This window comes from Chelonia mydas, chromosome 3, assembly GCF_015237465.2.
Source record: "Chelonia mydas isolate rCheMyd1 chromosome 3, rCheMyd1.pri.v2, whole genome shotgun sequence".
Classification (NCBI taxonomy): domain Eukaryota; kingdom Metazoa; phylum Chordata; order Testudines; family Cheloniidae; genus Chelonia; species Chelonia mydas.
This window is the reverse complement of record NC_057851.1, coordinates 102,670,849-102,688,683: the sequence shown is the minus strand read 5'-3', so window position 1 is coordinate 102,688,683 and position 17,835 is coordinate 102,670,849. Positions and strand designations below refer to the sequence as shown.

The 17,835-nt window shown below is 41.8% G+C and overlaps 1 protein-coding gene across 17 annotated transcripts in view; it reads left to right on the top strand.

Annotated features, from left to right (window-relative positions):
* The window catches only part of REPS1 (RALBP1 associated Eps domain containing 1), a 109,971-nt gene that overhangs the window by 7,154 nt on the left and 84,982 nt on the right, over positions 1–17,835 (top strand). For 15 of the 17 annotated variants that reach the window (XM_037894883.2, XM_037894887.2, XM_037894881.2 and 12 more), the window contains exon 2: positions 15,327–15,450. In XM_037894883.2, the coding sequence (XP_037750811.1) occupies positions 15,327–15,450 (124 nt within the window). Of the gene's footprint in view, positions 1–10,254; positions 10,390–15,323; positions 15,451–16,138; positions 16,451–17,835 lie in introns of those variants that run through there. The other 2 variants (XM_037894889.2, XM_043543048.1) reach the window with 2 other exon arrangements.

Genomic DNA, 17,835 nt, shown 5'->3' with positions numbered 1-17,835 from the left:
GCTAATAGCTTCCATCATTATAGTATCTGGGCTCTTTACCTGTTTTTTCATTGTTATGTTAGAAGTCTCCTTTCAGAGCTTTCTCTGGGGTAGGAGTGTAGAATCCTTTCTGCCTTCTCCCTGCCACCACTGCGGCCCCCCTTGCCCTCAAAAGCCCAAGCTTTTGCAGCTGTTTGTCAGGATCTTGGGTGTCTTTTTAATGTAGTTAATTCTGTTCTAAATAGTCTGAATAAAGAGAGAGAATGTGCCCTCTGAATTCAACAGGTTTCCCTAGTGTATGTACTGTCACACCCCTACTATTTCTATAAATAAGACTTGAATTTTTAATTAGAGGAATCTTAAACTTTTAGGGTTCCTTTATGCACCTCCTAGTTTAAAAAAAAGAGAAACCCATTATTTTTCTTTATAAGCCACCTTTAAATGAAGTTGTTTAAACTTTTTCTTCTAAAGATTCACAACAGTGTAGTACGTGAGGGCTTTCATTCAGTATCGAAATTTGTAGTTCAGTTTTTATTTTTGTTTTTCAATTAACCTTTAGAAATTTAATCTGAAGTTAGGCAACCCAAGCCCACAAATCTTTAACCTTGGATACCTTGTACTTGTTTCATAGGCCTAGATGAGGCATGTGCTTATGTGCACTTTGTGCTTTACCACTTTCCTTAATAGGAAGTGGCAAGAGATAAATGCATCACAAGCTTGTTTGTAAGTACAAAAAATGTGTAGTCACTGTGTATACAGTTAGCAACTCCCAATTTGCAAAAGATATATGCAAAGTTATGAATTTGTCTAAAATGCATTGTTGCAATGGAATATTTTTCTTGTTTCCTTTAACTTATCTCCCCTGAGCTGATTGATAGGCTTGTTTCTTTTCTCTGCAACAATAAGGCATTTACACAGTCTCTTTTCTACTAGTACCAGAATTGGCTCTTATGGTTTGTAACCTGAGAGCTGAGTTCTGACTTTTATATCTGGAACTGTGGCAAACATGCTCAATTCTACTCGTGTTAGCACTGGAAAAATCCTATTGTGGACTGTTCAGTGATGTTTGAAGCACAGTCAATTAGATTTACTCTGGACAAGGTCAGAAAACATGTTGATCTAAGATATCAGCAGTGTTTGGTCTACATAAACATTCCCACTGTTTTTAGCAATGGTAGGAAATTTTGGCTAAAACTTTCCTAGTGTAGACAAGGCTTATACTAGACTTGATCTTGTCTAGGCAGCCTACTAGTGTAACATTTGCCAACCCTTAAACCTGATCCAAAATTATCATGCTTTATAATAACTCACATGATGAGCTTCCCTTCATAAAGACTTATGCCAACACAAAACTGAACTAATGTTCACTATCAATCCTCAACCCTATTTGAAAATAGCTTAAAAAAAGACATGAAGAGAGGGACAGGGATAATTTAATACCCACCCTAAATACTAGCATCTGGACCAGAATTTTAGAAATGTATCAAATGTTCACATTTTGGTGTTAATCAAAGCTGTCAAAACTTGGACTAAGTATACAAAGTGGTTGATTATGTATTCATTGTAATCTTGTGATTTCTTTGTGTGTGTGTGTAATAGGGTGCATGGATGGCCAGGTAGTTTAGTGGTTGGTGCACCTGACTTCAAGATCAAGATGCCTCAGTCTTTCAGACAGTGGTGGTAGGAGAACCCGGGATCTCTCACTCCACCAGGTCCCAGCCTAGGGCCCTGTGTGAGTTGACCTCTGAACAGGAGACCCTCCGAGCAGGGAGTCTAAATCCACTGCCTTGGGCTACTACCGACTAGTGTTCCTTCAGTTTGGGACCTGGCACTTATAGTTCAATTTGCTGGGGTGGATTGCTGCCCAGAGCTCCCTCCTGTGGATGTTGGGTGGTACCCTGCTGCAGTCCCAGGCTCCTTCAGGCAGGACAGCAGTAAGTTTGGTGCAGCCAAACCCCACAATGTCTCTGGACTGCAGTCACCCAGTTATGTCATTTGCTGAAGGCTCCTAGGTCTCCTCTGCAGTTTCCCTTGGCTGAAGCCTGGGAGACGGAATGTGTTCCCTAGTGGCTGCCTTGGGTGGCAGTCATCCTTCCTATCAGGTAGGGCAGTAACTAGCTGCAGGTATAATGGAGCGGGGCTAACTGCTTAATCCCTTCCATGCTCAAGGGCAGTTTCTCTGCTTTCTCAGTGTGAAAGCACACTTTTTTTTTTCTCTCTAAGCCGGAAAGAGAATTCCTTTTTGTATCCGATATTTAGCGTACCTAACAATAACCCCAACATAAGCAGTTATCAGTTTAAAGGTATCTTTTCAGTCTGAAGTCCTAAATAATCTTAGTTTGTTACTATACACTCCTGAACCCTTTGCCAATCTGTTTTCCAATCCCATTTTATTAGCTTTTGAAATCTTTCTCTGGATAAAACTTGCATAAACAAGGAAAACAATGAAACTATCTGATACCTAAAACATAGGTGCTATGGAAGGCCATAAAAGTACTTCCCATGTGAATTACTCCTGCATGTAGGGTTCCTAGTGGACCTCAGGAAGTCTTCTACTCTTCTTCCTCTGCCTAAATTCAGAGTTAAGCCATAGCACAAAGAACCCCTTCTCCTCTACACAGCCACACATTCACTGTAAACAACTTACATGTTTCCTCTAATGGGGATCACATCTGGACAGATTTCCCATTCATTCTGCTCACTGCCCCTGAGGGTTAGAGGGATGTCATTACTTGTGAAATCAGCAGTGCTTGTCTCATTGTGGCTCACTAGGGATATATCTACTGTCATTTAAAACCCCATGCCAGCTGGCTCAGGCTAAGAGCTCCTCAGTTGTGGTGTAGACGTTTGAGCTTGGGCTGCAGCCCAGGCTATCAGGCTCTGCAAGGTGGGAGGGTTCCCACCGCAGCCTGAGTCTGAGCATCTGTACCTCAGTTAAACAGCCCCTTAGCCCAAGCACTGCAAGCCCAAGTCAGCTTACACAGACCAGTCAGTGTGTCTAATTGCAGTGTAATGGCTAGTCTACACTGGCAATGCTAAAGCGCTGCTGGGAGACCCTCCCCCCAGCTGGGTCCTAGAGTCCAGGCTCCAGCCTAAGCCTGACCGTCTGCACCACAGTTAAACAGATTCCTGGCCCAAGCCCTGTGAGCCTGAGTCAGCTGGCAGAGGCCAGCTATGGGTTTTTAGTTGCATTGGAGATAGACATACCCTGAGGTGCCAGACTCCCAGCCTGGCTCCTCAGTAGCTTCCCCTGCCAGTGAACCACTTGCAATTCAGTCTGGCAAGTTCCATTCTAATGAAGTAAGGCAGTTTTCAAACCAGCAAGACTGGTTTTCTAAAATGCCTTAATTGTCCAAGAATTAATGTTAATAGCCCTGTCCTGTTCTCCCTCCCCCGCCCCCACCCCAAATTAAAATTAAAAATATCTAACTCTGAAAGCTGGTATCCAAGGAGCAGGGATAAGTAAAAATGCAGTTCATCAACAGGTCAGTTAAGCTGTTAGTTATCAAAAATCTGTTAACAAAGTTCCAATAAAGACCCGGTGTGAAGACTTTCAAGCCTTCAAAATCTTAACAGAGGCAGAAAAGCAATACACAGCCAGGTCAGTGACATTATTTAATTCTACATCTTCATTTTGAGTCTAAGAGGAAAATAAATTAAGGCAGGGCACCAGCTTGGAGTAACAGGCTTGTGGGCTTCAACTGATTTCCTCTCTGGGGCTCAAACTGGTCACAATTCTTGGAGTAAACAGTAGCAGCCATGCTATTTATAAGTGCAGCCAGGGTGCGATCTCTAATTTTTTCACCTACTGTTTTTCTACCTACTTCATTACTTCCTTTTGCAATTACTGTGCGATAGTAATATTACAACATTACTTAATTGCTGTCAGGACTTGTTATCCAAAAATGAATTGGTCAAGCAAGAAAAACACCACATTGTTGTATTTTAAAACAAAACCCAAAATTCTTGTGTCAATACTTGTATTAGTACATAAACATATCCCAATAAATATTTTAAAGTTTGAAAATAGCTAATCACTCAAACACTGGGAGTTTAAGCTTCTTTATGGATGTGTTTCAGAGTAGCAGCCGTGTTAGTCTGTATCCATAAAAAGAAAAGGAGTACTTGTTTTATTTATTTGAGCATAAGCTTTCGTGAGCTACAGCTCACTTCATCGGATGCATTCAGTGGATCCGATGAAGTGAGCTGTAGCTCACAAAAGCTTATGCTCAAATAAATTTGTTAGTCTCTAAGGTGCCACAAGTACTCCTTTTCTTTTTATGGGTATAGACTTCCTGGAATTTAAGCCATCAGGCTTCCATTTTTCTGCTAATATGTAGGTAGTACAAGAAGAAAAATTAGGAAGAAATTCAGTTCCTATTGCAATGAACAGAAAGCCCTGGATTTTGAACAGATATTTTAAAACAAATTTAAACTTTTTTAGTTTTGACTTTTCTTTAGGTTGCAAGGCCCAGCACTCCAAAATTAGGAAAAGCCAAATGTGCAACCTCATACATCCAATCTGTGCACTGAATAATATAAAGAGCCTAAGGGGGAGAGGGGTTATTAGGTGATCATGTAATTGGACTGTCATGCGTATGCACTAGAGCGCATGTGCACATGAGATGGGATGGTGGGACAACATGGACTGTTCAGTTGTGGTTGGGGAGCCAAACGTGCCCTTGCCCACTGCCTCCCTCTGACCAGAGCTGCTTCAGTAGCTCTCAGGGATTTCCAGTGCAGTGTCTGTTGCTGCTGCCTTGGTAGCAATGTGAGCATAGATCTTTAGAATGTTCATGCTCAGCTATTTTGACAGGCTGCCAACATTTTCCAGAAAGAAGCAAGTGAGAGAAAGGAAATGGTAATTTTTAACAGTTTATAACTCTGCTCAGCGAATGGAATTTCATGGGGCAAAGCCTCAAGGCTAGAGAAGTCTTTTCCCTCTCAAACTCTAAAGGCCTGATGCAAATAAAGGAAGCGTTAAAGCCTCTCACAGAGAATACAAAGAATCTTTTAAAATGGAAATTAAGCAACTTACATGTAGGGGTCACTGCCAGCTCCCTCTATAATTGTTGTCAGACAGGGCCCACTAATGTCCGTTGCATATGGCTAGCCCCTCTCCTGCTTCTTCAACTCAGTACTCTGCAAGGTTGCCCTCCGCCCAACTTCTGGAGTGGCCTGATCCTAGGGTATTAATGGCTTGTGTAGAGTGAGTTTTAATCTTTAATACTCAAAGAAGAAAAAGCTGTTGGTATCTCCACTCCCTGGGAGTGCATGCCAACTCAGCATGAGAGCGGATAGGGGAACCAACGCTTTGGAAAGTGGTGGCTCTCGGGGCTGCCTGTATGCTCCTTCGAATTGAATTTTCAGTCATGAGGTTACATAAAGAGCAGTGGTCCTGATCTGGTTCCAGTTCCTTTTGACAGCTGTGCGGAGAGGACTTTGAGATCCAAGGCTCTTTCCTTTCCGTGATGCTGCTTTCTGCATTTCAGCTGGTTAAAGTTATGTGTAGTTTTGTCTGTCTGTCCAGTTACCAGAACATTTCTTTGAAGAAATTCAGATGTCGGTAATCTATATGATCTCACCTTTCAGACAGAATAAGTGTTTTCTTGAAATTAGACTAAAGGCCATCTGAACTTACAAAACTAATCAAACTTGGCTTTAAAAAAAATCATCAGAACAACTCTCAGTCCCTACTGACCAGACTTTCAGGGATCATTCCTCTGATCTTACATCTTCCTGGCAAGGGTAACTTGTGTGATTTGTAAGTCAGTTAGCTAAATGTAATTAATAAAGCTGTCATGATCACAACATTCATTTGCTGACATTATATTCCTGTCCCCAACCCTTGTCTTTTAGATTGAGATAATTCCTGCCTCAGATTTATAATGCATATGTGTACAGTGGCTAGCACAAAGGCTATCAAAATACAAATATTAACAATTACCTAATATGTTGTGGTAAATATATTTATGTAATACATTGCAGTATGATATAAACTTGTCATGAAATTCTGCAATTAATCATGCAATCTATCTGTTCATCTACTCTCTGCCCACTAAGCCGTCTCCTCGATGACTACTGCTAGCACTCAAACCTGCTTAGCTTCAAATAGCTGACAAACAAAATAAATAAATAAAACAAAACTGCAGAGAAACATTCCGTTACCTCCAGTTGTGGAATTTTGCTTCCAGAATTATTGTCTCAAGGCCCAGGATGCGAGAGGATTCAGTCCTGCAACAGTGATATTTAAGTTACATCTCATTACCCTGCTGAACTAGAAATGGGAGCTTTGTTAATGAAAATGGGAGACTTCAGGTTTTCATTAAGGGCCCAGTGTGTGGGTTTTATCCATAGAAGGCCCAGAGATACCTGATCTTTCAGTTTGTTGCAATTTTATGTAACAAAAGATTAGGCTCTTTTATGGCTCCCTCCTGGTAATGTACAGTTGGGTAGAGGATAACTCAAGAGTTGGAAAGATTGCTTTAGAGAAGAGATTTAAAACATACTCCAGAGAAACCTGTTAATACTTCTTGAAACATTTGTGAACGAACGTTTCTGATGTGACAGTGTGGTCCAAAGTATGTTCAGCCTTTGTTTGTGATAAGGTGGATATCTGTCTTGTGGCTTTCCTGCTCATGAGTCTTGCAGTCCCAAACATATGTCGATAAAACTCTTACGTGGCATCACACAAATATGTATATCCTGTTCTTTGGGTTTCTCAGTGCTTTCTGTATGCTGGCTGTCTTTATACCATAAGATCATTGGGGTGGGAGCATGTCTCTCAACCTACCAGTGTCTCAACATGGGGCATACTGTGTATCAAAGACACAAAATGAGGGGTCAGAAATATCATTCTTGACACAGATTTAAAATGCTGTGAAATTAATTCCCTTTAGTATAAATAACTCTAATCTCATAATTCTTTATTTCTGAGGTAGATAATTCTAAACATTTAAAGTGAGGGGATGCCACGTTTCTTTGGAATGTAGGTAAATTTTAGACTGAAGTGTCCATGACACTTTCCTCATACTTTTCTCTTTTTTTCCAGCTATTTCAGAGCTATTTTTGTTCTGGTTAGATTGTCAGTATGGATTTCTTTATTTAAAAGAACAAAGAAGAAATTATATCAGTGGGCACAGGTGTCATCTGAACATACCTGGGGTGGGAGTTTTCTCAAGACCAGTTGAAAAAGTCTGGCAATTTGTAAGTTCAGCTTTAGAGATCAGCTACTGTAAGTGACTCTGTGCCTGGCATAAGCAGTGTCTTGGCCCCCAGTCCTAACTGGCTGATTGAACCCAGTGCCAAGGTCATAGCAGTGTTGTCACAGCACAGAAATCCTGAAACCCCCTCAAGTCCACCTCATCTAGTGCTGTTAGTGGGTTGTTAATGGGTTACAGATTGTTTGAATAGACACACTGAATTTATGGCCCATTACATATGATATTTATTGTCTAGCAAAGTTATGAATTTAAGCTCCCAGACTCATCTTTTGAACGTGTTGTGCAGGTTTCCTTTGAGGATGAGGACTGATAGGTCAGATATAGAGTGATTGCTTTGTGAAAAATTTCAGAGTAGCAGCTGTGTTAGTCTGTATTCGCAAAAAGAAAAGGAGTACTTGTGGCACCTTAGAGACTAACCAATTTATTTGAGCATAAGCTTTCATGCATCCGATGAAGTGAGCTGTAGCTCATGAAAACTTATGCTCAAATAAATTGGTTAGTCTCTAAGGTGCCACAAGTACTCCTTTTCTTCATGGGGAAATAGTTTGTGTAATGACCCATCCACTCCCAGTCTCTATTCAAGCCTAAATTAATTGTATCCAGTTTGCAAATTAATTCCAATTCAGCAGTGTCTTGTTGGAGTTTGTTTTTGAAGTTTTTTTGTTGAAGAATTGCAACTTTTAGGTCTGTAATCAAGTGACCAAAGAGATTGAAGTGTTCTCCAACTGGTTCTTGAATGTTATAATTCTTGATGTCTGATTTGTGTTATTTATTCTTTAACGTAGAGACTGTCCGGTTTGGCCAGTGTACATGGCAGAGGGGCATTGCTGGCACATGATGGCATATATACACTGGTAGGTGTGCAGGTGAACGTACACTGATACGTACAGCCTCTGATAGTGTGGCTGATGTGATTAGGCCCTATGATGATGTCCCCTGAACAGATATGTGGACACAGTTGGCAATGGGCTTTTTTGCAAGGATAGGTTCCTGAGTTAGTGTTTTTGTTGTGTGGTTTCTGGTGAGTATTTGCTTCAGGTTGGGGGGCTGTCTGTAAGCAAGGACTGGCCTGTCTCCCAAGATCTGAGAGAGTGATGGGTCGTCCTTCAGGATAGCTTCACGTCAGCCACACTATCAGAGGCTCGTTCACCTGCACATCACATGTTGTGAAAAGCATGTGCAGGACCCATGGATCTTGAACGGTGTGTTTGTGGAGAGTGTTGATCATTGTAGTAGTGAAGATATGTCTGCAGGCTTTTGCATCTGTTGTTCTAGCAGGATTTGGTGCTGTTTTGAGTCGATGAGTCCTGCTCCGTGGGGAGCTTGATTCTGATGATGAGGTTGGGGGATTGTTGAAAGGCGAGAAGAGGGGTTTCAGGAAAGGTTTATTTCAGGATGGGTTCCCTATCAAATATGGGTTGTAGTTGTTTGATACCCTGTATGGGTTCCAGCATGGGGTGGTAGGTGACAACTTGGGTGTGTGTGGTCAGAGGGGTTTTATTTGCAGGGCCTGTTCAATGATGTGATCTACTTCTTTGGAGGAGGATCCTTGTTTTGAAGGCGATTTTGTGTATGTTATGGTGTATATCTCAGACTTTCTCCTCGGAGCCTATTCTGTGAGATCTAAGTGCCATCCATCTGAGTAGATAACAGATATCCCGCATCTTAGCTGCGTGCCCCCCCTCCCGCCCCCCCCCAAGCTTGAGTAGTGTTAACAGGCCACTTTGCCTTGAAATATGTGCTAACTACTTATGCTGAATAATCTGTTCCACCTTGTATTTAGCTGTGACACTGAGTACATTTCCCAGACCTGAAGACAAGCTTTCGAGCTTGCACAGAGCTCTTCTATCTCACCAATGGAAGTTGGTCCAATAAAAGATATTACCTAACCCACCTTGTCTCAAGGTAATATATGTTCATCAAGGAATTCCTTTCTCACTTCTCTACAGTAATATTTCCAGATGGTGGTGTGGGAAGTTCACCTCGTTCATCCTTTTCAAGTTCTGTGGACTGTAAGGGGTGAAAGCTCCCCAGGAGAGTTCTGGAGCTGAAAGCTTTGTTTAGCCTGCAAGACTTTCTCCCTCTGATCAAGACCAAAACTCATCTGCCAGAGAAGAAATATGTCCAGACAGATTCATTGAACAGAATTTTTGTACAACACCTAAAATCTGTCTTAGGCCTCAGTGTGGCATTGTGTTATGTAAGGTCCCAACTGAGGCTTATCTCCCATGAGATTCCCCCATTGTCTCCAGTTCTATTTCTTAGTCAAACAAAACTTGACACGTTGACAATTCCCATTTCTTGGTCTGGAATCAGGAGTTCCTTTTAAGTTTTCTCTCTGGTTCTGTTGGTTCAGGAGGTCTTCTACAGCTCAGTTGGTATGGAGCCAGGTTGTTACCATTAGTCCTAATTTGGTCCTGGCACCTCTGTTTTAGCACCATTTTCCAGTTTATTGAAGCTTTGTCTTCGGGTTGGGATAAGTATCCACCAAGACTGAATTTTCTTGGCTTATGCATTGCTGAGCTGTTTGAGAACACTTCTCACATATCTAGTGGATTCTGTTGAGAAGCAGGAGATTCGCCAGTGGGGGGGAGTGGTGGGGGAATAGCTTTTAAAGTTGCTATCTGTTACACTTTGAACATTAACTTCGTTTGAGACTTACCAGCTATATGGGTTGTGATTTCAGCTTCCACGTTCAGATGCTTAGGGCAACAGCCCTTGCATTATCTAGCTTATGAATGGGCTGTTTGAGGTAGCTTCTTGGTTACATTTTTGGGCCCAAATTGAAGAATAGTACCCAGGGTGATAGGTTTCTAAATTCAGAAAGATAATGTTAGAAGAAAAAGTTGGAAGGGGCAACCCTAACTGTTGTTTGAAAATTGTACTTGCAAGAGTATTTAAGTGCTTCAAGTGTAGCTTGGGTGAACTACTGTTGACAAATCAGCATGCATTTTTTGTTCTTACAGCTCAGGGGAGCACACCCTGCAGTTTGAAAACCTCTAAGGGGGTGGGGAGGAATGTTCTGGGAGGGGAGCCATGACACCAGGTGGCTTGGGCCAGCTCTGCACCTCCTTCACCCCCTGATTCACCTCAGCAGGCCACCAAGCCTGTGGATCAGTATCAACACCTCTGCGCCCAGAGTCTGTCGCACATGTCTTCCCCCATTCTGAAAACCAAGGAGGAAGGGGCAAGTATTGCGGGGCACAACTAAACATTGTAACTCGAAGGGGGGGTGGAGGGGTGGCCCACTCAGAAAGTTTGAAAAATGCTGTTATATCTTGTTGTTTAATCTCCCTCTGTTGGTTCTGTTCTTGTGAACCAGCAGAGCGTTGAAATTACAAGATGTCTGTGTGCTGAATGCTTAAGAAACAGGAAATATAAATTTTAATTCCCTGCTTGCTCACAAGAATGGGGAGTTCACATTATGTACAAGTTTACATATGAACAACCATACTGGGTCAGACCAAAGGTCCATCTAGCCCAGTATTCTATCTTCTGACAGTGGCCAATGCCAGGCGCTTCACAGGGAATGAACAGGTAATCCAGTGATCCATCCCCTGTTGCCCATTCCCAGCTTCTGCTCAACAGAGGCAAGGGACACAATCCCTGCCCATCTTTGCTACTAGCCAGTGATAGACCTATCCTCCATTAATTTATCTAGTTCTTTTTTGAACCCTGTTATAGTCGTGGCCTTCACAACATCCTCTGATAAAGATCTCCACAGGTTGTCACGGTTCCTTCCCCACTCTGAACTCTAGGGTACAGATGTGGTGACCTGCATGAAAACGCCCCTAAGCTTATTTTTACCAGTTTAGGTTAAAACTTCCCCAAGGTACAAAGTATTTTACCTTTTGCCCCTGGACTTTATTGCTGCCACCACCAAGCGTCTAACAAATATATAACAGGGAAAGAGCCTGCTAGGAAACGTCTTTTCCCCCCAAAATCCTCCCAAACCCTACACCCCTTTTCCTGGGGAAGGCTTGATAAAAATCCTCACCAATTTGCATAGGTGAACCCTTAGATCTTAAGAACAATGAAAAAGCAATCAGGTTCATAAAAGAAGAATTTTAACTGAAGAAAAAGTAAAAGAATCACCTTTGTAAAATCAGGATGGTAAATACCTTACAGGGTAATCAGAATCAAAATATAGAGAATCCCTCTAGGCAAAACCTTAAGTTACAAAAAGACACAAAAACAGGAATATACATTCCATTCATCACAACTTATTTTATCAGCCATTTAAACAAAACAGAATCCAATGCATTATCTAACTAGATTGCTTATTAGCCCTTTAAAGGAGTTCTGACTTGCATTCCTGCTCTGGTCCCGGCAAAAGCAACAACAGACAGAGCGAACCTTTGTTTCTCCCCCCCTCCACTGAATGCATCCGATGAAGTGAGCTGTAGCTCTTGAAAGCTTATGCTCAAATGAATTTGTTAGTCTCTAAGGTGCCACTAGTGCTCCTTTTCTTTTTGCAAATACAGACTAACACGGCTGCTACTCTGAAACCTGACACAGGTTGACTGTGTTGTGTGAAGAAATACTTCCTTTTGTTTGTTTTAAACCTGCTGCATATTAATTTCATTTGGTGACCCCTAGTTCTTGTGAGAAGGAGTAAATAACACTTCCTTATTTACTTTTTCCACACAAGTCACGATTTTATAAACTGCAGTCATATCCGCCCTTAGTCGTCTCTTTTCCAAGCTGAACGGTCCCAGTCTTATTAATCTCTCCTCCTACGGAAGCTGTTCCATACCCCTAATCATTGTTGTTGCCATTTTCTGTACCTTTTCCCAATATATCTTTTTTGAGATGGGGAGACCACATCTGCAGGCAGTATTCAAGATGTGGGCGTACCATGGATTTATGTAGAGGCAATATGATATTTTCTGTCATCTTATCTATCCCTTTCTTAATGATTCCCAGCATTGTTAGCTTTTTTGACTGCCGCTCGCACATTGAATGGATGTTTTCAGAGAACTATCCACAATGACTGCAAGATCTCTTCCTTGCATGGTAACAGCTAATTTAGACGCCATCGTTTTGTGTGTGTAGTTGGGATTGTGTTTTCCAGTGTGCATTACTTCGCATTTATCAACCTTAAATTTCATCTGCCATTTTGTTGCCCAGTCACCCAGTTTTATGAGATCCCTCTGTAACTCTTCGCAGTCTGCTTTGGACTTAACTATCTTGAGTAGTTTTGTATCATCTACAAATTTTGCCACCTCACTGTTTACCCCTTTTTCCAGATCATTTATGAATATGTTGAATAGGGCTGGTCCCAGTACAGACCCCTGGGGGACACCACTATTTACCTCTCTCCATTCTGAAAACTGATAATTTATTCCTACCCTATGTTTCCAATCTTTTAACCAGTTACCAATCCATGAGAGGACCTTCCCTCTTATCCCATGACAGCTTACTTTGCTTAAGAGCCTTTTGGTGAGGGACCTTGTCAAAGGCTTTTGGAAAATCTGAGTACACTATATCCACTATAAGTTTGTCCAAGTATGTCCACGATGTCTCCAAATAACTTGATTCTACAAAGTAGCTATCTAGAGTAACTTGTCAATAAGATTAAGATTCTGTCATGGGTATTTTTAGTAAAAGTCAAGGGCAATAAATTTATGGAAGCCTGCAACCTATCCAGACTTTTACTAAAAATACCCGGGGGTGGGGGCAACTAACAGTTGGATCGCTGCCAGGAGCTGTCCCTCAGCAGCTGCTCCTGCCAGGGGCTGACCACCCTTGCTCCAGACCAAACCCCGGCTGCTGCTTCAGCCTGAGGACCAGTGCTCCTGGGGCTGGCTGCTGGCCACTCTGGAAGAAGTCACTGAGTTCCCAGAAAGTCATGGAATCTGTGACTAAATTGTATTCTTACTCATCAACTGTCTCCATACATTTGATCTACAATATTGAAAATATGCAGGTTTACAAGAGAAGCATCTGTCCTATTGTGCATTTTATATATAGATGCACTTTAATGCACTGAGAGAATAATTGATTGACAAATGTCTTAATGCTCACTTAGCCATTACTTAGAGCACAAGTATTCAGCCTGTGCCTCTTGAGAGTGATGGTTAAGAAGAAAACGTATTTGATTAAAATTAAAAATCTGTTCCCTGAATCATGCCTTGCGACTTTTAAGCGTTGGAATCAGGCTCTTTGCTGTGTGGGGAGATATTAGGGGCATTGCCTCCCACACCTTCCACTAAAACCTGTGAACAACTGATTGTGAGCTAGAAGTGCAGCTGCTGTTCCTTCTTTCCTGAAGCTGCTCAGTACTTCCTCCCCTGAAATGCAGCAGTCCAGTGAGGGAAGAGTAGTTCTAACTGTGGGAGTCCCAGGAAGAGAAGGGTAGGAATTTCAGACGCTTCCCAAGCTTAGAGCACCTAGTAAAGGATGGCTCCCCTCTCTCACTCAACCATCTGGAGAAGAAAAAAAAGCCGGGGAGGGGGAAGAGAAGCTGAGCAGTAACACTGAGTTACAACTTTCTAATTTTCAAACCCTGCCCTGGAGCAGGCCAAAATAACCAAGGGGTCATGCATCAGCTGAATATAGCTTGAGCCCTGCATATTCTTCTTCCATAATAGGTTGAGCCACTCTTTTCCAGTATATGTTCATGGAAATTTCTTGTGTTCTGACTGGACATGTTGTGCATTGGTAGCTAAAATGATAAATTAGAAATGTGCACTTGCTATGTTTGACAATTTATAAAGGGATCTGGCAACAAACTTATCTATTAAGGTTGTCTAACACTCTTTTATAAAAGACTTGACTTTGTTAGAAGCTTTAACTTCTCAACTGAAATTCAGCAAGGGGAGTGCAGCCAGAGATGTGACTCTAGTTTGTGCCATGGAATTCTGTTTAGGTTTGGCTGAATTACAAGATTTTGAAAATCATAATTTTCCATCTCTGCCTTGCATTTAGCATAAATGGTAGGATGCTAACATCCTTGAACCATTTTAAGATCGGGCCCCAGCTATTACTACGGCAGCACACCTCCAGGAGTAGAGACAGCCCAGCTGCTGATGGAACAGCTGTAGCAGCTGGCTGAACTGCTTCATGATTATACCCTGGATCCTGAACATGGTCCCAGCTTTCAGTCTCCCACTGGAGGTACCACATGGCATGAGATAAGAACCCCTGAAGCAGATTTCAAATACAAATAATGAATGGGAACCAGGAAGACCTAAGTTTCAGGCTTGCTTCTTCCACTGGCTAATAACAGTTCTGTACCTTTCACAACTCTTCTTATGAAACAATGTCTCATGACTAGGGTCAGTGTTTTCTAGCAACTAAAACAGTAATTTCAGATTTTCAAATATATATATTTCAAATTTCAGATATGTTATATTAATACTAAAAAAATACATGTATAGACAAACGTGAGCAATACGTAAGTCTTTACAGCACAAAAATGCTGGGCATTGAGGGCTAGAGCCAGCTGTGAATGGGAGGTGGGGGACAGATGCTAGGCACTGAGGGCTAGCTCCAGGCCAGCTGTGTGCTAGGGGGAGACTGCAGGAGCCAACTATGAGTCGGGGAGAGGCGCTGTGGACACTGCTGAGAGCAGATGTGAGTGCTGTTTGCTCTGCAACATGGTGAAGGAGCCAGGTGCCCTGCCCTTCCAGAGGAAGCTCCATGGTGGTTTTGCCAAGCCCAAGCCTGTGTGAGGAGGGAAGAAGTTGGCAGCGAGTCTCATCAGCAGCCAGCCCCCAGCCTCTGCCCTATAGCCTGTGGAGGAATCGGGTGTCTCCTAGCAAAAATCTGGGGGATGTGACCCTGCATTCCCTACCCACATGTCACCTCTGCCCATGTGCCACCGCCATCCCTCTCCCTCTTTGAATGGTGACTTTGGAAATGAGGTCATTTTGGAGGGAAAAATGTGATAATAGCAGCAATTTCCAGAAAACAGGGACCCTACTCATGACCCACTATTGTCAAAAAATTCCATGCAAAGAAATTAAGACAAGACTAGTTAATGTAAAGCATTGCCATTGACAAATTTACCACCTTAAGAGTTCTGTATTATGTCTGTACTTAAAGGTGGCTGCTGTTTCTGATAGAATATCTGGCATTTTGATTTGCCTCTTATGAATACTAATATTTGTTCTCTTACAGATTATGGAACTTTGTGGTGCAACAAGACTTGGATATTTTGGAAGAAGTCAGTTCTATATTGCTTTGAAACTTGTTGCTGTGGCCCAGTCAGGTCTCCCTCTAAGAGTGGAAAGTTTAAATACAGGTAAATCTAGAAATTAATGCTTAAACACTATTGAGCAGGTTAGTGAAATTTATTGCAGTTGGCTCCCAGATTATAATAAATTAATCCGGTGGACTATTGTGTTATGGTTTCAGTTACTCTGGTATATTGTTCACTTATACATACTGAAAAAAGTGTGAAGGGAAGTTTGGGATAAACCAAAATTTAAAGTATCTTTATATAGATACAACTGGATTTTAGCTAGTAAAAGGGATAAAGTTAATCTAGGGACATGGAGTCCTCAAAACAGTTCAGCTGTGCTAAGTATTAAGTTAATTTAAAACAAAGTGTTATTGCAAGGTATGCAGAGTGAAAGAGAACCTTTTTGTGTACGCCAATTCCCACGGTGGTGTAACTGGTCTATTTGTCAGGGTTGAGTGGTGAAAGTAGCAGATAATGTAATGGGATTGAAGTTAAATTTACTAGTGTTGACACAGCTAGCTATTCAAAATTATCTGTAGGGGCACTTGCTGGGGATGGCACGTTCAACTTCCAACTCCAAATAGGTAGCTACAGAATTCATTTCCATCAGGTCTCCAGACTCTCCGTCTGAACTTGTAAATCATCCAGCAAGAATTCAGCAACTACCCCCAGAGGAATCAAACACTTATTCATTTCATAAAGTAAAATTGCAGTCTCATACTTCAGGAGGATTCATTTCAACTTCCAGGAGACAGGATTCCTTGAAAGCAAAGAGAAGATCTCCCTTCCTGCTACAAAAATGATATAAAAGACCTGACAGAGCTCAAGACTCAGAATTGAGAGTCACTTCAAGCTCCTGGTGCTGTCTAAATAAAATTAGATGTGACTGACTAGATGAGACTGCAGTTTGAATCAAGTAGGTGAGAGTGCTGATACAGTGAATCTGCAGACCAAAATCAAGCAGTTGGAATCAGGAGCAAGATGTAATCCTAAAAAATTGGTATGGAGAATCTTGAAAGAAGGAACAATGAGAATGGAGCCCATGAGAACTTGAAGAAAGGTAATCTTGCAGAATATCACTTAGATTTTTTTTCTAGTTTTCTCAGATTTAAAGTAAGGCTGATCTTCGTTCCCCAACCTCTTTCAGGGATAGGGACAATGCCATATTCCATAGCCACAGAATCAGTGAATTCATGGAGTCTTGATTGAGATGAATGAGAGATCGTCTACTCCAGAGCTAGTGCATACTCAGCTGGCATCGGACTTGACTCATGTGACTGAGGGTTTTTCAACCAGGGGGACTACAGCAAACTTTCTTATGATGATGTCTTAAGATAAGATTCTGTGGTGAAAACCTGATGGGGTAAGAGGGATGAAGTGGTGTAAAAGGGCACTGTAAGTGCTGTGTATAGCAAGGTCTGGACTCTCCATATGCAGGCATTGGAGTAGATGACTGTCAGGCTGCCTTCTGAGGATCCTCTCACTAGCCCTGGCATAGGTGGTGTGCTGGAAGGGGCATGTTAGGGGTGGGGTCAGAGTGCTGCACCCAGTGATGTGGTGATTTCAAGCAGTGCTGTAGCCCATACGGCAATCTCTCATGCTGTCCTAACTTAAACAGATCCCCAGAGCTGTCCTGTACTAACCTGGGGGCTGCAGAATAGCTGAGGTTCTGGGAAGGTGCAGCAGTGGCGTAATGCCACCATAGCTATATCTCCTTGAGTTGAGAGATCTGTGTTGATCTTGGACTGGAACACAGTGTTTATAACTGGGGGACTTCCCTGACAAATTCCGTGGCTGTTGGATCCATGTGGCCTTAATAGAATCCATATATGCTTCTAATTAATGGCAGGCAAAATTATTCTTTTTGGTAAGGATATACATAAACTTGTTCAGGTGAACCTGAAACCAAAATTTGTTGGGATGAAATATTTGACAAAATAATTGCTATTCTAGTTAAACTCAGATTGGTCTTAACAGTAAATATGTAAATAATGTGCCTGCACAAAAATATATGTACAATTACTGCACATGCTCTTGTTAGTAGTGGAAAGGAGCAGTATTAGAAGTAGCAGATGGTAAGTCCATGCACCAGTTTTTCTATGCCTAAGATGCTGGCTTGGTCATTCCACTGTTAACTGTAATTTTCCTCCTTTAGCTGTTCCTCTGGTTATCCCAATTAAGTGGCCTTTCAAGAACATAAATCTTTTGCATTTATTAAGAACGCCACTGATGTTAGCAGGGAATTTTGGAAAAATAAATCATTCAACTCTGTTAGTACATGGTAAAATAAAATTTGTTACATGGTGCTAATGCTGAGATGAATGTACCAGACTAAAACCTGACAAAGGAGATTAGATACCTGACTTCTTTTTAGTTTTCAGATAACTTGAATTGTTTTGGTTGTTACTGTGAAATGCTTTTTTAGTATTAAATGAGATATTGATC